The sequence below is a fragment of the Humulus lupulus genome, chromosome 8, assembly GCF_963169125.1.
Source record: "Humulus lupulus chromosome 8, drHumLupu1.1, whole genome shotgun sequence".
NCBI lineage: Eukaryota > Viridiplantae > Streptophyta > Magnoliopsida > Rosales > Cannabaceae > Humulus > Humulus lupulus.
In genome coordinates, this window is record NC_084800.1 from 13,701,293 (window position 1) to 13,722,459 (window position 21,167).

The 21,167-nt window shown below is 34.6% G+C and overlaps 4 protein-coding genes across 4 annotated transcripts; 3 read left to right on the top strand and 1 right to left on the bottom strand.

Annotated features, from left to right (window-relative positions):
• Positions 1 to 3,775: 3,775 nt before the first annotated feature.
• Positions 3,776 to 7,538, top strand: LOC133794662 (uncharacterized). Its single transcript, XM_062232011.1, has 4 exons — positions 3,776 to 4,080; positions 4,166 to 4,304; positions 4,392 to 4,568; positions 6,362 to 7,538. Exons 1-4 carry the CDS (start codon positions 3,893 to 3,895, stop codon positions 7,154 to 7,156), a joined length of 1,299 nt encoding a protein of 432 aa, XP_062087995.1. The 5' UTR covers positions 3,776 to 3,892; the 3' UTR covers positions 7,157 to 7,538.
• A 2,243-nt stretch (positions 7,539 to 9,781) lies between these two features.
• LOC133794661 (aspartyl protease family protein At5g10770-like) lies at positions 9,782 to 11,725 on the top strand. Its single transcript, XM_062232010.1, has 2 exons — positions 9,782 to 10,074; positions 10,227 to 11,725. The coding sequence occupies exons 1-2, from the start codon at positions 9,999 to 10,001 to the stop codon at positions 11,507 to 11,509; spliced, it is 1,359 nt and encodes a 452-aa protein (XP_062087994.1). The 5' UTR covers positions 9,782 to 9,998; the 3' UTR covers positions 11,510 to 11,725.
• A 1,513-nt stretch (positions 11,726 to 13,238) lies between these two features.
• LOC133794663 (uncharacterized WD repeat-containing protein C2A9.03-like) lies at positions 13,239 to 18,577 on the bottom strand. The gene is made up of 11 exons (XM_062232012.1): positions 18,272 to 18,577; positions 18,090 to 18,162; positions 16,676 to 16,836; positions 16,406 to 16,573; positions 16,220 to 16,306; positions 15,558 to 15,692; positions 15,286 to 15,396; positions 14,871 to 14,962; positions 14,664 to 14,769; positions 14,124 to 14,210; positions 13,239 to 14,028 (listed from the first exon to the last, which is right to left on the bottom strand). The coding sequence occupies exons 3-11, from the start codon at positions 16,814 to 16,816 to the stop codon at positions 13,615 to 13,617; spliced, it is 1,341 nt and encodes a 446-aa protein (XP_062087996.1). The 5' UTR covers positions 16,817 to 16,836; positions 18,090 to 18,162; positions 18,272 to 18,577; the 3' UTR covers positions 13,239 to 13,614.
• Positions 18,578 to 18,679: 102 nt separating this feature from the next.
• On the top strand, positions 18,680 to 21,167 carry LOC133794664 (uncharacterized protein At3g52155, chloroplastic). Its single transcript, XM_062232013.1, has 5 exons — positions 18,680 to 19,137; positions 19,256 to 19,355; positions 19,480 to 19,659; positions 20,136 to 20,253; positions 20,641 to 21,167. Exons 1-5 carry the CDS (start codon positions 18,840 to 18,842, stop codon positions 20,701 to 20,703), a joined length of 759 nt encoding a protein of 252 aa, XP_062087997.1. The 5' UTR covers positions 18,680 to 18,839; the 3' UTR covers positions 20,704 to 21,167.

Below are 21,167 nucleotides of genomic sequence, written 5' to 3' on the forward strand. Positions count from 1 at the left end.
GTTATAAGCAGCGTGAAGGCCTTGATTACTTTGACACTTATTCTCCTGTGACGAGAATAAATTCCATTAGGATGATACTTGCTATTGTTGCGTTACGCAATCTTGAAGTACATCAAATGGATGTGAAAACTGCTTTTCTAAATGGGGATTTAAATGAAGAAATTTATATGGAACAACCCGAGGGTTTTTCCTCCCCAAGAAAAGAAAGAAAAGTATGTAAATTGGTGAAATCTTTATATGGTTTAAAGCAAACACCAAAACAATGTCATGAGAAATTTGACCAAACTTTGTTGGCAAATGGCTTCAAAATCAATGAATGCAATAAATGTATTTATGTTAAAGAAACAGATAATGACTATGTCATTTTGTGTCTTTACGTAGATGACATGCTCATTGTTGGAAGCAGTGATAAGATGATCAAATCTATCAAGAGTATGTTGAACTCGAAATTTGACATGAAAGATATGGGTCTTGCAGATGTCATTTTGGGGATTCAAACCTCAAGGACATCTGATAAGATCATTCTAAGTCAGTCACATTATGTGGACAAAATTCTTGAGAAATTCAACAAAGAAGATTCTAGTGTATCTAGAACCCCTATAGATTCGAGTCTACATTTGTTCAAAAACAAAGGGGAGAGTGTCTCTCAGGTAGAGTACTCTAGAATTATTGGAAGTCTAATGTACTTAATGAGTTGTACAAGACCTGATATAGCCTACGCAGTTAGTAAACTGAGTAGATACACGAGTAATCCAGGGTCGGACCACTGGAAAGGAATAACAAGAGTATTTAGGAACTTACGATTTACTCGTAGCTATGGGCTGCACTATACTAAATATCCAGCAGTACTTGAAGGGTATTGTGATGCTAATTGGATATCTGATATGAAAGACTCAAAGTCTACGAGTGGATATGTGTTTACACTCGGTGGTGCAGCTGTATCATGGAAATCTTCTAAACAAACGGTAATAGCTAGATCCACGATGGAATATGAGTTTATTGCCTTAGACAAGTGTGGCGAAGAAGCTGAATGGCTTCGTCAATTTTTAGAAGATATTCCAAAATGGCCTAAACCAGTGCCAGCTATTGGCATACATTGCGATAGTCAATCTGCAATTGGTAGGACACATAATAATATGTATAATGGTAAGTCTAGACATATACGTCGTAGACACAATACCATTAGACAACTACTCTCAACTGGAGTTATCTCTATTGACTATGTCAAGTCAAAGGATAATATTGCGGATCCGCTAACCAAAGGGTTAAATAGAGAGTTGGTTGAAAAATCATCGAGGGGAATGGGTCTAAAGCCCATGAATGAATAAAGTCAATACAGTAGACACCCCACCTAGTTGATTGGAGATCCCAAGATCTAGGTTCAAAGGGACAACTAAAACTGTAAAGACTATGTTGGATCACTGTGGGGGGTTATCCTCATTGTCCATTCATATGACGAAACAGTGATAACCGTAAGGAAAAGGTTAAGCTATGCTTTTAATGATTTCTTATGCGCCGAAATGTCGAGCAGAGTAATACGGGTTACTCTTAATTAAGAAAATCACCTATGTGAGAGAGAAGATGGGCCGCTTCTATAGGGATTGAATAAGGGCTCAATTCATAGAATATCTCTTGCAGAACCAGGGAAATGTTCAGGGCCAAAACGAACATAATCTTGAGAACCAATATATGTCAGGAAAGATTCCTGTGTGTGGTATATCATCGTTTACACGAACGGCAGAACAGTTCAAAGACATCGCGTCTACTGATCAGCCAGTAAAGTAAATATACTTACACAAGGGAAGGTTCAAAGGGTAACACCTACCTATCCTATGCAGGTTTCTACCGTTGAACTCTATCACCTGGGTCTATTTCTTTTGTTGGTTTTTCTTGAGTCGGTTTTTTCATTCATGTGGGGGATTGTTGGATGTTTTTGAATGAATAAAAAACCAATTGGTTTTTGTCCCACATCTTTTGTGAATAAAAGTGTGCCTTAGGAAAAGTCTATATATAGACCTTAGTGGTCTTAGTTTATTTTTACAGCAAAACATATTTACATATATATATTTGTCTTCCATTGAAGATTAAGATATATATATTTTCAATATTATTTTTCTCTTTCTACTCTTTAGAGTTCTTAAATCTGTTATAGTGTGGTAGAGTTCGGGCATATTTGGTTCGGTGGAGATAGACGTCGAAACCTCGTAAAGGCGGCGAATCTGTTTTATGGAAACTGTGTGTTACACAGGCCTCGGCTTTTAATTTTGTTCTTTATAATTATTGTGTAAATTAATTATAATTGTTATATATATTATAAGTTATTTATATTATATTATTTATAATTATAATATTGTTATATATATTATAAGTTATTTATATTGTATTATTTATAATTATAATATTTATGTATTTTTAATTTAGTAGATATAAATATTGTATTTATCATATTGCGTTTATTCAAGTATTATATAAGTTATGTTTTTCTTTACACTAACATTTATGTTCAGATGTAATCATAGACATAACCTATTATTATTACACCTATCTTTATAGTGTGGTAGAGTTCGGGCATATTTGGTTCGGTGGAGATAGACGTCGAAACCTCGTAAAGGCGGCGAATCTGTTTTATGGAAACTGTGTGTTACACAGGCCTCGGCTTTTAATTTTGTTCTTTATAATTATTGTGTAAATTAATTATAATTGTTATATATATTATAAGTTATTTATATTATATTATTTATAATTATAATATTGTTATATATATTATAAGTTATTTATATTGTATTATTTATAATTATAATATTTATGTATTTTTAATTTAGTAGATATAAATATTGTATTTATCATATTGCGTTTATTCAAGTATTATATAAGTTATGTTTTTCTTTACACTAACATTTATGTTCAGATGTAATCATAGACATAACCTATTATTATTACACCTATCTTCACATGTTGTAAGTTCCAATCTCTCCCCAATATCAAAATAAATAGTTATTCTCAAATAACAATGAAAAATATATCTATTCAAATAAATAAATAGAATAAGATAAAAATGAGAAAACTTTTGCCCAAGTTTTTAAAAATTTTAGTTTAATAAAAGTTAAATTGATATTGTTTTGTTTTATATTTTTTATCAAAGTTTTTTTGAACTAAAATCACAAATAATTCACCAAGCTAACAACTTAGAACAAAAACACAATTATTTTACTTAACAACTGTGTTGTTATATTTAATTTTTTGTTTATTAAAATTGAATTTTAAGTGTCTAATTGAATAATTTTATAAAATACAAAATCTAAAAAATAATTTGTCAAAAGATAAATTTCAAATAAATATTAGAATAAAACATGGTCCAAAAAAATATAAACTCTAAATATAACAAAGACACGTGTAGTTTTTTCTCAATAGCAAGAGTTTTAAATAGTATCTTTATTTTTTTTGTCAAAAAATATTTTTTTCGTGGTTATTCTGTTGATTATGTTGAAATCAAGGGCTTAATTGAATAAAAAATTAAATGATGTTGAGAGGGATAAAACAAAAATATAGAGAAAAATAAGGGTACATTACGCGTTGTTAAAATTGAAGGCGAAACGTGGCGAGTATTAAGTCGTTTACAAGGCTACAAAAAGAAGGCGAATGGCATCTTAATTTCAAAACGACAATAAACTGATAAAATTTCAAAACGATTTGTCGTTTAAGGGCAAACATAATTTGAACGACACCGAAGCAAAATAAATTTATGTCGTGAGAAGCCGCCATAACCAAAGGAAGGGAAATTAATTCCAATTGTTGTTTTGTGAGATTGGGGGTGGAGAGGAAGGGTAGGGAGGGATCTCAATTCAATAGTTTCTGAAATTAAGGGCGAAGACGAAGACTAACCAGAAGAACAATGGCGTTGAAATTCTTGAACAAGAAAGGATGGCACACGGGAAGTCTCAGGAACATAGAGAACGTCTGGAAGGCTGAGCAGAAGCACGACGCCGAGCAGAAGAAGTTGGAGGAGCTTCGCAAACAGATTCACGAGGAGAGAGAGCGTTCCGAGTTTCGTCAACTCCAGGAACAGGCCGGCCTCGTTCCGTATGTTTTTTTCTATTCTCTCAAGTACAATTGTTAGGGTTATTTCTCAGTTTTGTTTAATTTGACTTATTCGTCTTCTTTCCAGCAAGCAGGAGAGGTTGGAGTTTCTCTACGATTCGGGTTTGGCCGTAGGGAAAGCTAGCGCTTCTGATGGTTTTAAAGCCCTCGAAGCCTTCCCCAAGCCCGACGATGGACCTTCCTCTTCTACTTCTGCAGCCTCCAAGGTATTTACTTTTCTATTTTTGTGTTTTTTTTAGTTTCAATTTTCCAATTTTACGAGTCTGAGATTGATATTTTGGGTGTGGAGCTAGCAAGCGGAGTCTTCTTCAGCTGTGCCTGGAGCTTTGTTCGAAGACAAGCCTCAGTCTGCTAACGATGCTTGGAGGAAGCTCCACTCCGATCCTTTACTTATGATTCGACAGCGTGAGCAAGAGGCCCTGGCCCGAATTAAGAACAACCCTGTGCAGATGGCCATGATTCGCAAATCAGTAAGTTCTTTCTTTTCTTGCCTTATATAAAAATTTCATCAGATATTTTCATTCTTGTGATGCCAATTTATACTTGTGTGTTTTTTTCTTATGGTTAAAATATATTAGAATTCTTTTAATAGCCTGTAAATATTCTAGCTTATGCTAAATGAAATAGGCCTTGTAGTTTGGGCATAGGAGAGAAGTGAATAAAGTTGCTTGAGGCCAGTAGCGTAAGGAAGCCAAGGAGTTGGCATATATTTCTTCTCTAGTTGGATGAAGAGTTTGCTGCATCTTTAGCATATGATTATCTGAAATTTCCTTTTGCGGACTGAAAGATAAAACATACGCTACTCATATAAATAATCAAGGGTATTTTGCTACATACATGAAAGTTGAAACCTTGGGAGTAATTAAGTTTGATCAAATATGAGTGTTTAGTTGTTAAGAAATTGTCTGACCAAGGTAGCTTAAAGGGCAATTGAGTTTCTTAAGTATACGAGTATCTTCTTTCCAAAGAAGCACTAACTTAAAGGGCAATTGAGTTTCTTAAGTATATGATTATCATCATTTCAAAGAAGCACAAACATACGCTACTCGTATACATATTTAAGGGTATTCTGCTACATACATGAAAGTTGATGAAGCCTTGGAATTAAGTTTGATTAACTATGATTGTTTGGTTGTTAAGAAATTGTCTGACCAAGGTAACTTAAAGGGCAATTGAGTTTCTTAAGTATATGATTATCATCATTCCAAAGAAGCATTAACTGTAATTTGCTAATAAATGATCGTTCAAAATTTTGTTTGTTGATTTGGAGTTGGTTTAAGTGTTACACTTGAAAGTAACTTAGGGAATTTTAACAGTTTTTGGTTGCAATGGAGTTTCTCAAGTATCAGAATTTGGACATGTGTCACGTTTTGGTTATTAACAGTTCCAAATTAGCAGAAAGAGATCTTAGATAGGGGACATATATGTGTGTGAATTCTATTCTACTTGTTTCCAATATTTGTAGTACGTCACGTTTCTTAAGTATCAGAATTTGGACATGTGTCACGTTTTGGTTATTAACAGTTCCAAAAAAGCAGAAAGAGATCTCAGATAGGGGACATAAATATGTGTGATTCTATTCTACTTGTTTTTCAATATTTGTAGTATGTCTGGTGCCTCTTAAATCCGGTTCAGTATTTGTGGAAAGTATAATTTATGGCAGAAAATGGTTCCTCTTCTTAAACCATTATGAGTCTTGCAATGCTATTAAGATTTTCTAAATTTTAGCATATTTGCTATGGGTTACCATGATTAGAGTATTGGGCAAACAGCGCATGCTGTTTTCTATTTTTATGGTACTTAAGCTTATATAGTAAGTGAATAGAGCATAACCCCCTAAACAAAGTTCTATATAAAATTATATTTATTTATCTTAGTTTCTTTTCCATCTTTTTAAAGTCTCTTTTCGAACATCGGATCTTTGTGGGAGCAAACTAAATGCCTGATTATTGGGTTGGCTTCATTTGTGTCTCTTCAGATAGATAAATTAGAAACTGAAAGTGTGACTGGAAGTAAACATCCATCAGAATTAAATCTAATGAATTCTATTTTTTTGTATGTTTATTTGCATGCTTTATTCTTTATGAATAATCAATTGAAAGTATTAGCACAATTCTCATGTGCAATGGAGAAGCTGCAAATTGTTTATTATTATTTTTACTTGACATATTAGTATTGGTTTGGCGAGTGTGCCTTTTTTTTGATGTCTTTACTTAATTATCTGTATTATAACTGTTTCTCTTGCTTATCATTTTTCTTATAGGTTGAAGGAAAGCCCAAGAAAAAGTCTCATGAAGAAAAGGAAGATAGAAAGAAGAAGCGTCATAGTAGCTCAAAGCATCAAAGGCATTCATCATCTTCTAAATCTGAAGAGGAAAAGACAAAGAACGGTCATAGGAAGAGGTCAAATTATGATAAATACTCAGATTCTGAAGATGAATCGCATAAGAAAGCAAGTCATAGGAAGAGTTCAAATTATGACAAGTATTCAGATTCAGATGATGAATCACGTAGGAAATCAAGTCATAAGAAGAGTTCAAATTATGATAAATATTCTGATTTAGACGACAGTTCACATAGGGAAGCAAGTCGTAATGAGAAGAATAGCTATCGGAGTTCTAAGTACAGAGAGCAGTCACCTGATGGCCAATCCAAACGAGAAACTGTGAGAGATGGTCAAAATGTTGCTGAGAGAAATCTTGAAAAGTCAGAGAAGGAAAGATATGTAGCTAAAGATCGACAGGAGTCACACCATAAGCGGCGCAATGCTGCTCCTAAAATGTCAGAAGAAGAACGAGCTGCCAGGCTGCGTGAGATGCAAATGGATGCCGAGTTGCATGAGGAGCAAAGATGGAAACGGTTGAAGAAGGCTGATGATGATGACGCTCGGGAAGCTACTCAGGCCGCCATAATTAGGGGCAAAAATTTCTTGGATGAGGCTCAAAAAAGTGTGTATGGTACTGAAAAGGGGGGTAGCAAATCAATTGCAGAAAGTGTTCGTCGACGAACACATTATACGCAGGGTAGGTCCTTAGAAGGCAATGCTTTCCGGCGTTGATCTACTTGTATTTCCAATTTTTAAGTTCAGGGTTTTCTCGGTGGCACCCTTTCTTGGACCAGTTGATGTTTAGTTCTTATTGGTCATGTTGTACCCTTTTATGAAGCCACCTTAAGTTGGAGTTTACTTTTTACTACATGTGAATTGTTTATAAAAAAGAACAAGGACAGGAAAACGGATTGTATCTCATATGTAAGATGTTAGCAAGGTTATCAACTTTTCATAATCATAGGACCCATTGTTGAATAGTCATCAACGCCATGCTTTGTCACGTTCGTGTCATGAGTAAAAGACAGAGACCGATAACCTTTAGAATTGGACTATTGGCATGATAGCCATGATTACAGTCGGTTATGCAGCAATGGTTGTACGTAGTCTTTAATTGTTTTTGCTTTTTGTTAAATGCTTATGCTTGTGGTAACCGTGAGCAGTCTATTGAACCATCCAATGACATTGTTTGTTGGGAACATTATGGTATGCACAAAGAAATTCTGAAATCATGGTTTGATTCAACATTCAGGTCATCACATATGTTCTTGACCTTGTACTATCTGAATAAGAGGAAATTTAGTCGGATCACATCATTATATTTTTAATAATAGATCGATTTTCCTTAACATAGCCGAGGAGGATGGTTAAATCTCAGGACTTACTTTTAATTAATGGAGTACAGTAGTACATCACTAGTACTTACGTTGATAGATTTGGCTTATTGAATCATTTGGGAACCAGAGTAGTCTATTCATTTCGTGAATCGCCAAGTCGGCCAATGATCAAGAAGAGAAAACGAATATAATTAAGAATTGAATGAATGCGAAGGGACTATCGAGCTGTCAATTTCTTCTCTTATTCACCAACTAATCAAAATTGAATAATTGCAAGGTCTATTTTACAGTCCTTTAAAATTTGTAATACAACAAAATAACCTTCACTCTTATTTCTCAATTATACTCTCGCTGCCGACACAACACCAAAATTACATGGAAATAGCCAGAAATACATATTTCACACATTGATTAAACATGTATACTATTTTTTAAATAAATTCTTGTCGATATTATTTTAAAGAGACAATTTCAAAACTACCTTCATTTACTAACTTGACAAAGTTGTTTATAAAAATAAACAAGTTGTTTATCGTTTAATAACAAAGTTGACAAACTAGTTTAGTCTTTAATCATCAATTTTAACGAATTTGTTAACAACAAATTTACTATATCAGAAATTATTCAAACGAAATTGTAAAACAAAAAATAGATTAATCTTTTAAGTATTTATTAAAAAAAAATTATTAAAATTAAGATCAACCGTTAAGCATTTATTTTAACAAAATTGTATAGATAAATATTTGTTTCAATTAAATTGTAAATAATGAGTTTACTTTTTTAATTTATTTATTTTTCAATAAACACGGTAAACAATGAGTTTATAATTAAAAGGAAATCGAGGTTAAAAATATTTAAAGAGAAAATAATTAGTCATTGAATCAATCTGTGTAAATAAAATTGTATGAAAATGAAATTTGAACATGTAAGAGAAAATAAGATCGTGAATCGGTTTCTACAAAAAAAATTCTAAAAACAAACAAGAAAATAGATAGAAAGTTTAGAACATTGATAAAAATTAAAGTGAAATAATTTGGAAAGAACACACTTATTATTTTTTCAGAAATAATTAAGATAAATAGCCAATTTATTCATCACTTTCCTCATGCCATTGAAACGATTTTTTGCCAATGTTTTCTAATAGTGTTTTCTTCATTAATGGAAAATTGATCGTGTTTTTTCTACTAGGTAAGAAGTCAATAAATAACAAGGATAATTTAGTAAAATCGTTATAAAAAAGAGATAATTGTGTGTGATTTTTTAATATGGAGGTAATACTGTGTATTAGATGCTAAAAAAAGTCATCCTTGTGTTTATCCCAAATTACACTAATAGTCAGGCCTTAACATGCATGATGTGATCAATATTTTAAGTTTAAAATGGCAATATTTAATAATATAGCTTTGGCAATGATTGATTCACTTGGATTAGTCTTTTTGGATAGAGCAACTATCTATTTAGATCTTATAATTTACTCGTAGTTATTATACTCGTTTATTTATTAGTATCATTATCATGCAAATATTGATGCATTAAACCTGTCATGTTAGTAAATCTTGAATCCATACACAAAATTGCCAAATTCGCCATAACGGTTTTCCTTTGTCTATTTTAGCACCTTCATTACAATTGTTTGCTTCTTGAATGTGTTAGTTCTTAGTATCTCATCACTAAAAAGAAAATGTAAAAATTATTTGTATCTAATGTCTAAATCAATCCCTCTTACTTTTCTTTGAGCTATTAATTAATATCACTTGCTTCACGTTCTGCATTATATTTCCAACGATTGTGGTTAGAGGGTGGCTGTCAGTATACAGTTTTCAAATCAGTCATTATTTGATGGGGTCTCTTTTTTAAATGACATGTTATATGACTAGTTCCCCTCTATTCCAAAATCATAGCCCCACTGCTTTTAGCATGGTATGCCATACGTCCACACACTGGTGGCACCACAATTGAGGGGAAAAGAATGTGAATAAAATGAAAGGAAAAAAAAAACTAAACCATTGTAATAAAGGAAGTGACCAATACAAATAACACAACTTCATTTTATAGTCAAAACTCAAAACTCCCAAGCTTTTAATTAACCAAGTCTTTTCGAAGGTGTCAAAGCATGTAGGCTCATAATGCTTCTGTTGCTCTTCTCTGATTTCAACTTCTCTTATATATAAGGTATAAGTTCTAAGGGAGAGAACACGCTCTGCATAGTTACTTTCAGCTCCCACAGAGTGTCAGAAATGGGGTCACTTTGGTTTCTGGGTTTATACCTTCTGCTTGTGTCGGTATCCAGCTCAACGGCCCATGTATTTCAAGGTATATATCTATATAATTCTCCTCCCAATTTTTTCTTTTTAGCAATACCTGGTTTTTGTACAAAACTATCTGATAATAACCATATCACTTTGTTTGTCTCTATTGTGCTTGTTTTTTCTAATACAACCATGAAACTTTTTTTTCTTTTGCAGAGAAAGACTCGTTCGAACTGTCTATTTATCATGTGAAAACCAATGATTCATCTCTCAACCCAAAATCCCATTTCGAAGATATAGTATCAAACGACAATGAACGCCTCAAAACGCTCTACTATATGCTATCACAAAACAACACAAATACTATGACTTCTTCTTCATTCTCCACCTATTCTCATAATCCAAAAGATCTCAAATCCGTTAGCGTGACATTGAACTCGGGTATGTCAATCGGGTCGGGTAATTACTATGTAAAAGTGGGCCTTGGAAGCCCACCCAAGTACTACTCCATGATCATCGACACAGGTAGCTCCTTCTCCTGGCTTCAATGCCAACCTTGCACCATCTACTGCCATAACCAAGTGGAGCCCGTTTTCGACCCAAAGGCATCCAAAACCTATAGACACCTCTCGTGCCGGAGCCCCGAATGCTCGTCGCTCAAGCAGGCGACCCTCAACGACCCCTTTTGCGACGCTGGCTCAAATTGTCTCTACACAACCAGCTATGGAGACGGGTCGTTCTCAATTGGATATCTCAGTCAAGACCGTCTCACCATAACCCCGACCCAGATTCTGCCCAGCTTCGTTTACGGGTGCGGGCAAGATAACCAAGGCCTGTTCGGGAGAGCCGCCGGGATTCTAGGCCTTGCCCGGAACAAGCTCTCGTTGATAAACCAGGTTTCGGCCAAGTACGGATACGCTTTCTCGTACTGTCTTCCTTCGTTTGAAGGCGGCCAAGGTGGCGTCTTGTCGATCGGAACAACGGCAGTTTCATCACCAGCTTTTAAGTACACCCCCATGGTGGCCAGTGCTAAGATTCCCAGTTTGTATTTTCTGAAATTAACGGCTATAACGGTCGGAATGAAGCCATTGGGAGTGGCTGCTACAAGTTACAGAGTGCTTTGTATTATAGACTCCGGTACCGTCATCACTCGCTTGCCGACTCCTTTGTACACTGCTTTAAGTAAAGCTTTTGCTGCAATAGTATCGACCAAGTTCGCCAAGGCTCCAGCTATTTCGATATTGGATACTTGTTTCAAAGGGAGCCCGAGCGCCGTTTCTGCAGCGGTGCCACAGATTCAGCTTCTGTTTCAAGGCGGAGCTGGTCTCAAACTGGGACCTAAAAATTCGATCTTAGAAGCCGAAAAGGGTGTCAGTTGTTTGGCTTTTGCACAAAGTAACGACTATGTCATCATTGGAAACCGACAGCAGCAAACTTATAAGGTGGCCTATGATGTTGCCAAATCCCGAATTGGGTTCGCCCCCGGCGGCTGCCGATGAACATTGACAGATTATTACTAGTTGACTTGGTGATTTTTTGTTGGATCGGTATTAAGGATCCAGATGATATAGATACAACTATATTTATATGTGCATGCATGGTATATGTTGATATGTTGTATGTGAAATAAGAAGATTATGATTAAGTAAATGTAAACGTACGTATACGTGTAAAGCTAAGTTTATATGTGGTAATTATATGTTGGAGTTTATACATGTGTTTGACTACGTGTTTTGTACTATTTTTTTTACTGATTGTTTTGAAAAATTCTATATTTTGTAAAATAGTTAAAATAAAACTCTAAAGTCAATTTTGAGAAATAAAAAATTAAATATAACATAATTTTTAAGCAGAATAATTTTATTTTTATTCTAAATTGTTAGTTTATTAAATTATTTATAATTTTAATTGAAAAAACATTCACCAAAATTAAATTTATAGTTCTATTTTAACAATTTTATAAAACATAAAATCTAAAATATAATTTATTAAAACATAATCTCCAAAATGTAACAAAAACAAATCCAAAAGTAGAAACATATAATGGAAGAAAAACAAATCCAAAAGTTTTCTACAAATGAATAATTACTACTGTCAGGGTCAAGCTAGCGTAGAAGTAGCTAGGCCGAGTTGCTGGGCTTTACTTTTATCAATTGTACATATCAAATCAAACTAAATCCATAAAACCTGTAATTTATTATTGTTTGTATTAAAATATCATTTACTCAACATCTCAAAGCTTCGTATCCTTATTGTAAACTCCATATGCTATTACCTGATAACGGATATGAACTTTATTGTCATTTATTGTGTATGTTATCGTGTTGACAAAATTTTCTATTATTGTTGACTGGAGGAAGCTATGATAAAGGCTTTAAGATGAGGTGATGTGAAATCCCAACTGCAGTTTGCACGAACTAGAGCAATAAAAGGTTGAATATTTGGCCAACAGAAAGAGTACGTGCATATTTAAAAGGCCTCATGCTATTCCCACCACATAATATATGTTGCAAATCTCATGGTCGCCTTGCTTATCTTATCTCATGTGTGCTTAGGGTGAACAGATAATATTATCACACAATATATGTTTCCTAAAATTAAAAATGGAACAACTTAGTGTGTGATTCGCTACCCAATAATTTAAAGAATCATACTCTGACTTTTAGACGTTTGGTTGGACGGAATAAAATTAAGAAATAGAAATGAGAAAAAAATAATATGACTAAAATAATTGACCAAAAAATTAATATATATTTTTTTTCAAAATGCAATTAGTCTTAACTCTTAAATTCTATTTTGAATTTCAAAATGGAAATTCCACTAAATGAAAGATCAAAAGACAATTTATCTGACTAAAATACTAATCTATATTATTTTTTTATTAAAAAAGGCAATTCAATCAATTAACACATTCCAAATTTTAAGTAAACACCTTAAGACAAATTATAATTCTCATTTTTTTTATCACTGAATCATTCCGATGACAGTACATACGATTTCATATCTCGACATATTCCAAAACTAATCCTAGTCTTTAATTTGCAAATCTTGTACGAATGGAAGGGTGCAAAAGCACATAAAAGTTCTACAATCCGATAGCAGCCAGAAGCTACCAGGCACCAGCTCACATATTGATTGAATTACAGTGAAGCAAATGTCGTCTTTAAATATCAAGAGAACTCTTAATTTTTTCACCTTGGATCCAAACAAGAGCTGAATGAGGTTGACTACCCAAGAAAAATGCAAATTCTCTATGAATAACGAAACTAGCCGCTTTCAGGTCAAATACCAAAAGCGAAAAAAAAAACACAATTCATAATAGTTTGAGTTTCCTTACCGATTGCACTAAAACGCAAGTTTACATGCTCTCATTTATTTTACAGATCAACCTATTCTTCCCACCCTCTACTATTGACAATCACCTTTATTTCACAGCAAACAATACCAATAATCACATCAGCAATGTATCCTCGTCCCCTTCTCTACCAGACACAAACAACAGATGTTGGACTTGGATCCACCATATTTTAGGATATTAGAAAATTGGACATAAGAGAGATTTCACGTACAATTGTACAAACTTACTAGTAATAAACTTCTTAATTCACAAGAGAGTGTCGAGATATGTGTAGTTCCTGCTGCGGTTGTACTGAAGGAGACTACCATAAGTGCGGTCCCAGACACCAATGAAGAGAGCTTCTGTGTCAGGGCTGAAGGACACACCAGAGATCTCCCCAAAAAAATCAATCTCCTGCTCCTTCTCAAATCCATTCTTTGCATCATAGACGTGAACAAAGTCGGCTGGCTCAGCCATTGCCATAAACTGCCCATCTGATGTGAAACGAATTGAACGAATGGCTCCAAGATTTCCTTTGAGCACAGCGACAGACTTTGATAAATTCCGAGCATCCCAGATACGACAAGTTTTGTCTTGGTTCCCCGTGGCAAATCTACGGCCATCAGGATGCCATGCAGATGCAAAGGAGAAATCCAAATGTCCACATAGAGGCATTATAGTCTACAAAAGAAAATTACCAAATTAGCCTAGTCATTTAAAAGACTTTCTGATGCTTGTAGCTTAATAGATATCTTTAAAAAGGAGATAAAATCTACCTTTCCTGTTTGTGAGTCAACTAGCATTCCTTCAGGATTGTCACCAACAATAACTAGAAGCTTGCCATCAGGACTCAAGGATGTATGCTGCAATAGAAAACATGAAATCAATATATCATAGCCTATATAAGATAAATTATTAAATTCCATCAAGTGTGATACTGGCTTCTATCTGATTCAGCACTCTGCTAGTTGCAATATTTTCCATGCTAGCAACATACATAACTTTGCCCTAGTAAAGAGAGGTACTGGAGGAGCTCAATATTTAAATATAGAATTCCCCTACCATATTGAACCTCTTAAATGAAATCTGACCTTTTGCTAAGCCAAAACAAAGAGGCCTCAGCTTAGAGAAGCCTGGCCTCGTCTCTAATCACTTAGAGATGAAACACAAAAAATATCAAAAAACAATTTTAGTCCATGGATTTAAGTTGCAGAACAAGATAACAGATTGTGAGACAAATTTAAATGGGAAATATTAATATAGACTGGACAAGCAAAATCAACTTATATGCAGTGCTACAGATGCAAAGCACTTACATTTACAGGCCAAGGATAAGAAAATTGCTTGGAAAGCTGAAATCTCTCCATATCAAAGTCCCTCACTCCACAATCGTTATTTGAAGCCATGAAATGAACAGCACCACTGGTAAAAGTCAACTTTAGGTAAGCCCCATGCTTAAAAACAATAACACTTGTGCAATTAACAAATTTGAGTGAGTGACATAACATGAGAAAGATAGGAACCTGGGGCTATCATAAATCTCAATTGCATTTGTGATGGCATTTTCATCATAAGTTGTCCTGGAACAAAAGCTTACTCCTGGTCTATCCAGATACTGCAGATCAACAGGAAAAAAATGTATTTCCACGTTTTAATTCATCATCAAGGGCAAATCAAACTCAAAAATTTATGTTATTACATATGGGAACCACTATTATCACCACGTGATGGCTTGACTGAAAAAGAACCACTAAATAGGGGACTTCATTCTTCCTTCATTGAATGTTGCACATTTTCTTAACAAATCTATACATGATAAATATAAATGCAGACAGTTTATATATTCAGAGAAAGGTGAATAATGAAACCAGCGACCAGGTGGTATTCAGCTACGAGCAGTGAGAACAAACACAATGTGACTAACAGTGAAATAGTTACCTTACAAATAAGTTCACCCTGAAACCCTCCAGCAATTAACAACTTATCCCTTACAGCCAGAGTACTAACTTGGGTCTGAGTAAATCCTTCCAGAAGACTTCCAGGGTGTTTCTATTAAAAAAAAAAAACTTTTAGAAATCCCAGTTCCAAGTACATAACTTAGTTTCCCCTCCAAAAAAGGTATATCATTGAAACAGTGGAGAAGAAAAAAAAAAGCTTTCAACTACTGCACATCATAATTTAAAGTATTAGTCTAGAAAAAGATATGGCACCTCACGGGGGGCTACATGCCCAGAAACATCAAGAACTTCCTTTTTTTTCGTGCTCAATGAAGACCAGTGAATAACAGAGAAGTTTGACATAAGATACACATCATGCTTTGAAGTAGACCAAACCAAGTTCCTCAACTGCAGTTGCAAACAATAGTACATACATAAATAATTTTAAACATATAGAGAGAGCCAAGTCTGCGAGGATGAAATCTATACAGAAAAGCAAAGATATCTGCAACCTACAATCCTAGTAATGTGTCTACTCTATTAACTAATCTCAAAATTGATCAATCACCATATGATAAACCTTAAATATCAAATATCAGTCGAAACAATTTTTAGAATGTAGGCCAAGAGACCCAAGAGGGGTAGCCCAAATAGCTAGGCAATAAATTTGCAACCACAAGATCTTAGGCTCGAGTCCTTCCTAGACACATACATAGCAATTGCAACAGCTTTTGGGTCTCCAAATATTGTAGGATTAGGCGAGATGTCTAGTTTTAAAAAAAAGTACGCAAGAAGAAGGTCACATATACAGAAACACAATACTAATATATATATATATATATATATCAATTTTCATTTCATACATAGATGACGAAGTATGATAATTTTAAAAAATAAAAATGGAATAACACAAAAAAATGTAAACAACAACATACTTGGAAATGAAGGATTGTTGATTTTACTGATCTATTATTTCGCCAAAACTCATAATATAATCCTCCTTTCTTGGTTGGTGTGCATTCCTAGGAGGAAAAAACGAAGCATTTAGTAAAAAGAAACCCAATAAAGACACTGGTCTGATACTGATATGAGCACAAAAAAAAAGATTATTTGCATTTTACCTTCACTGAGCCTTCTCCTGATTGTGGAACATTTTCATAGTTCTTATACTGTTCTACTCTAGTTTGCCTATACTTCTCGCGAGAGATGCTCAATCTTTCCCAAGGAATTCCTTGAATATCCTGCCCTCTCCTGGCATCCGCTGCAGATGTATCTACTATTTTATTCTCCTGCAGAAGATAGGGGAATATGAGTACTTTTTAACCAATTTATATTTTTCCAACAGGTGTATGATGATAGCTGATAATCAATGTGAGATAACCAGGACGAACCAAATTATCATATTCTTCATCATCTGAATCTGAATCTGAATCACCATTTTCTGTACCACGCAAATACATAATGTCATCACCTTCTGCCATTTCATTATCATCTGCAACATGATCCATCTCTTCCCCTTCGTAATGAGACATGTTAGCCAAAGTGCTTATACCTGAGTCAATATTGATATATAAAATGACAAGGGGGAAAGCATCATAACAAAATATAACCAACAAAGAATTATAAGAATTTGCTTCAAATTTGCTGAGTAAAAGAATGAACATACAAGTGTATAACTAAATATAATAAAGCACAGATACTTTGAGATTTGGACTAAAATTTACTTTATAATGTTGCTAGTATAGTGCAACTAAGTTCTATTTCATACTAAGAAAGTTATAGAAAACAAATCCAGTCATGACACCTTACCCCAGGAGAATACTAACTCACCTAGTATCAGTTAATGTCCAAATGCAAACACAGAGAACTATTGTATAATAAGATCTCCATAACGAAATTATAAAAAACCTTTTGTAACCTGAGAAAATAGTGTAAATTGGTCTACAAAAAGTCAAAAGCTTCATCATCACCAATAGCAATTAGATGACACAAACTCAATTAATCAATCTAAAATTAAGTACAGAAATCTCTTAGCGTGTTGTAACTTTAGAAATTCCGTTGACGATTCTAAATATCAGGTTCAGTGTCTTTATGTATTCATCTATGCTGAAGGAAGTAATAGAGATGAATGATGTGAGGCATAACCCAGATAAAAGGCACTATACACACTATAAATTATGGTAGTTTAGCCAAAAAGTCAAGATTGCTTTCACCATCTTTTTATTATTAATAATATATATATACACATTTTTGGAGCATGAATAATGTTTATAGAAACATCGGGAGTAACAGTGTGTGAGAGCTTGTGTCCCTGAGTTTCAACTTTCAACAATATGACTTCCGGCACTAATCAAAGTTCCACTTAAGGTTTTTTGTCCAAAAAAAAGTTCACTTAAAGGTCTTTAGGGTACTACTAGGTTTAACAGGCAAAATTGACCACGGAACTGATTAAACATAAAGATTTTGGGTCAATGTCTTTCCTTTAGATTTTGGGCCAACATCCTTCAGAGCAAACATACAGGCAAAGTTGACCACGGAACTGATGAAACAAAAGATTTTGGGTCAATGTCTTTCCTTCAGATTTTGGGCCAACATCCTTCAGAGCAAACATACTCTTCTCTCATAGATGAGATATCAATCAGCTAATAATCACTACGGTTAACCATCACAAACCGTTATCATATATCAAGCATGAAACTTCAAAACCCTAAGCTACACTATATATATGTATATTTATATATGTGTGTGTAAATTCATCAAAGCATCAAATAATTAAGAGAAAAAGAAAAGGTTTTTAATTCCCACCCCAAAGAAAAATTGAACCTCTGAACAAGTCGCTGTTATAATTGAAAGACTAGAACGTCGATCACCACGCGATCTGCATCCAAAAAAAATGAAAATAGATTAATTAATTAAAAAAAAATGTTTCTTTCAGTGAAACCTAATAATTAACAAAGTTGAAGTTAGAGTATGGTTAAGGAATATACATGCAAACACAGGGCGTATCGCGACGGCGAAAGTACCGTCGTCTGAGTCGGCGTTACTATTGACAACTGCTTTTGGTTCGATTCAATATATATTACATAAAAAAGGAGGCTTTTTTCATTACGATATGTTAAATGTCTTCGTTGTTTAAGATTGTTTCTGCATCGTCTTCTCTTCTTCGGAAGAGGGGTGAAGATGAGATGAGAGGGAGGACAGGTGTAGATGAAGAGTCAAATCAGATTTACGCTTATGCCCCCACCTATGTACGACAAACCTCATTCCCTTCCGATCTCGTAACTGCTCCCATTCCAACTTCTTCAACACGATTTATCCATTATATATAGTATCACAAATATGTTTTCGTTTCATGTCGTTTAAGATAAAAACGACTCGCCGTTTTCTGAGAGAACTGAAGCTACGCTCCAGCGCGTGAAACTCTTTCTGCGGATTAGGCGAAACTGAAACTCTTTCGTCTTCTTCGTACTTCACTCCTTCCTTCACTCCCTTCTCTCTATCTCTTTCTTTCTCTCTCCCTCTCTCTACTTTCAGGGTTTAGTTGAAATACCCAGTATGAATGCAGTAACGCTCTCTAATACATTACAGCTAAACTATCCCATTTTCAAAACCCAGTTTCAGTTTCCATCAAGACCCAGTTTTTCGAAACCCTCCTCGACCCGCCGGAGAAGCTTCAGACGCTTGATTCGACGGTCGTCTATGGTGGTTGAGACGGGTGTGGAAGATTCAAGCCGAACTGTCTCTGAGGAAGACGACGAACCGGAAATCCCTTCGTCCCCAGCTGAGTCTGTAGCTCGACGCCTTATTCTCCTTCGCCACGCCAAGAGTTCATGGCGTGACCGTTCGCTACGAGGTTTGACCATCTGGGTTACGTCCTTTTCTTCAACTAAATTATGTACTGAATCGAAGCTTGAATTGGGTGCTGAATTTTTATGTCTTTGAGCCATTTTTAAAATTTTAAATTGTGCCAGATCATGATCGGCCTCTGAGTAAAACAGGGAAATCTGATGCTATCAACGTAGCTCATAAGCTTCAAGAATTGGGTTGGGTTCCTCAACTTATTTTGTCTAGGTAGGAATATAGAGATTAGAGTAGTCTTGAAAAAAAATTGGTGTTTTTGATTAGGCAAAATGAGTTCTTGTTGGCTTTGGAGATTGAAATTTTGTTGGTTTTCTGTTTGTAATTTTTGGTGTAGTAATGCATTGAGAACTAGGGAGACGCTTAAGATTATGCAGGAAGAAGTTGAAGGGTTCTTGGAAGCCCAAGTACGATATGTTTCAAGCTTTTATTCAGTTGCAGCCATGGATGGACAGACTGCTGAGCACCTTCAACAAGTTATCTGTAGATATTCAAGTGATGAAATACTTACTGTTATGTAAGTCCTGCTCACCATCCATTTAACCTACCTGACCAGTTATTAAAAAAAAAAGGGAAAATAAATATTCTTGTACAAAAATTATGTTAGTTTTATTGTTTTTGCTTATGGTATATACTTATCCACACAAATGTAATATAAACTCAACTAATATCATCTAATGCCATCAAAAGCACATATATATATAAAAGTCAAGTATGGCAATGACATTTATTTTTATATGTATATATAAATTTCATTGCCATACTTTGACTTTTGCAGGCTGAGTCTTCAGCCTGCCTTTGTGTTGATAGGATTGTTTTCTCTTCAAAGTTTTTTCTATCTACTTCCTTAACTCACTTTTTCTTTATGTGCGGATTTTTTATCATTTGATACTTTTGTTTTTCTTTTCATAAAACCTTTCTTATGCTCTTCGAGATTTAGTAACAAAGGGAGGACACAGAGCTTAATGATGATGTTTGTCATTAACTTTACAGGTGCATGGGACATAATAAGGGTTGGGAAGAGGCGGCCTCAATGTTCACTGGTGCCTCCATAGAACTAAAGACATGCAATGCTGCTTTGCTTGAAACCACTGGGAAATCTTGGACTGAGGTTGGCTTCCTTTCTTTAGGCAATACTCTGTCCTTGTTAATAAACGAACATTTTTCTCAAATTTTGTCTTTGAAAGGAGAAGTCCTACATGATTAAAGAATGTAAAGAAACTATAACTTTTAACTCCCATTGTACACTGTGATTGTGAGGTTTGTTGGCCCTAATCCCCTCGAAAAAAGATAGCGAAAAAAATGATTCCCCTTTTATATTTGCAGCCTTGCAGAGTTTATTTAAGTTATTGATGTCAGTATTGTAATCATATTTTGACAGGTTTTCCGTATGCACCCAATTGGTTCAACTATTTATATATGCCTGTGAAGAAATTGGTCATACTTTTGGTAGTTTTTTAATCTTGTTGTTCGTAACTAATTCATTGTTTTGCCTCAGGCATTTGCTTTGGCAGGGCTTGGTGGGTGGAAGTTGCAGGGCATAGTAAAACCAAGTAGCTAGTAGTCCTTGAAATAACTATATAAATTTTTAGTACTAACACCATAACCAAAAATCTTGCCCCTTGACACATCTCTAGCACTCGGAAGTTCAGATCAATGCTTTGCATCCTTAATAATTCTTCTTGCTGATAATTCCCCTCCCGGAGAGTTCTGAAAATGACAAGCATCTACACTTGACTAGCAATTTGCACAGACGGGCGCCAGTACATTGTTGTCGAAATTTATTCGAACACGCCAGAGAGTCTTTTGTATTGCTGTTGGTGAATTTTTCCTTCTGGAAATCTCAATTAAAACTTGGCAAGGCTGATAGTAGAAATACAAGAGCTGGAACTGTGTGCTCGTTCTTTGGTCTATTTTGGCCGTTGTAAAAAGTACACAAGATAGCCAACTGTAAAAGATACTAAGTCATCATTGAGAATTTTATCATCTTAATTCAATTTTATTATTGTTATAATTGTCTGCTAA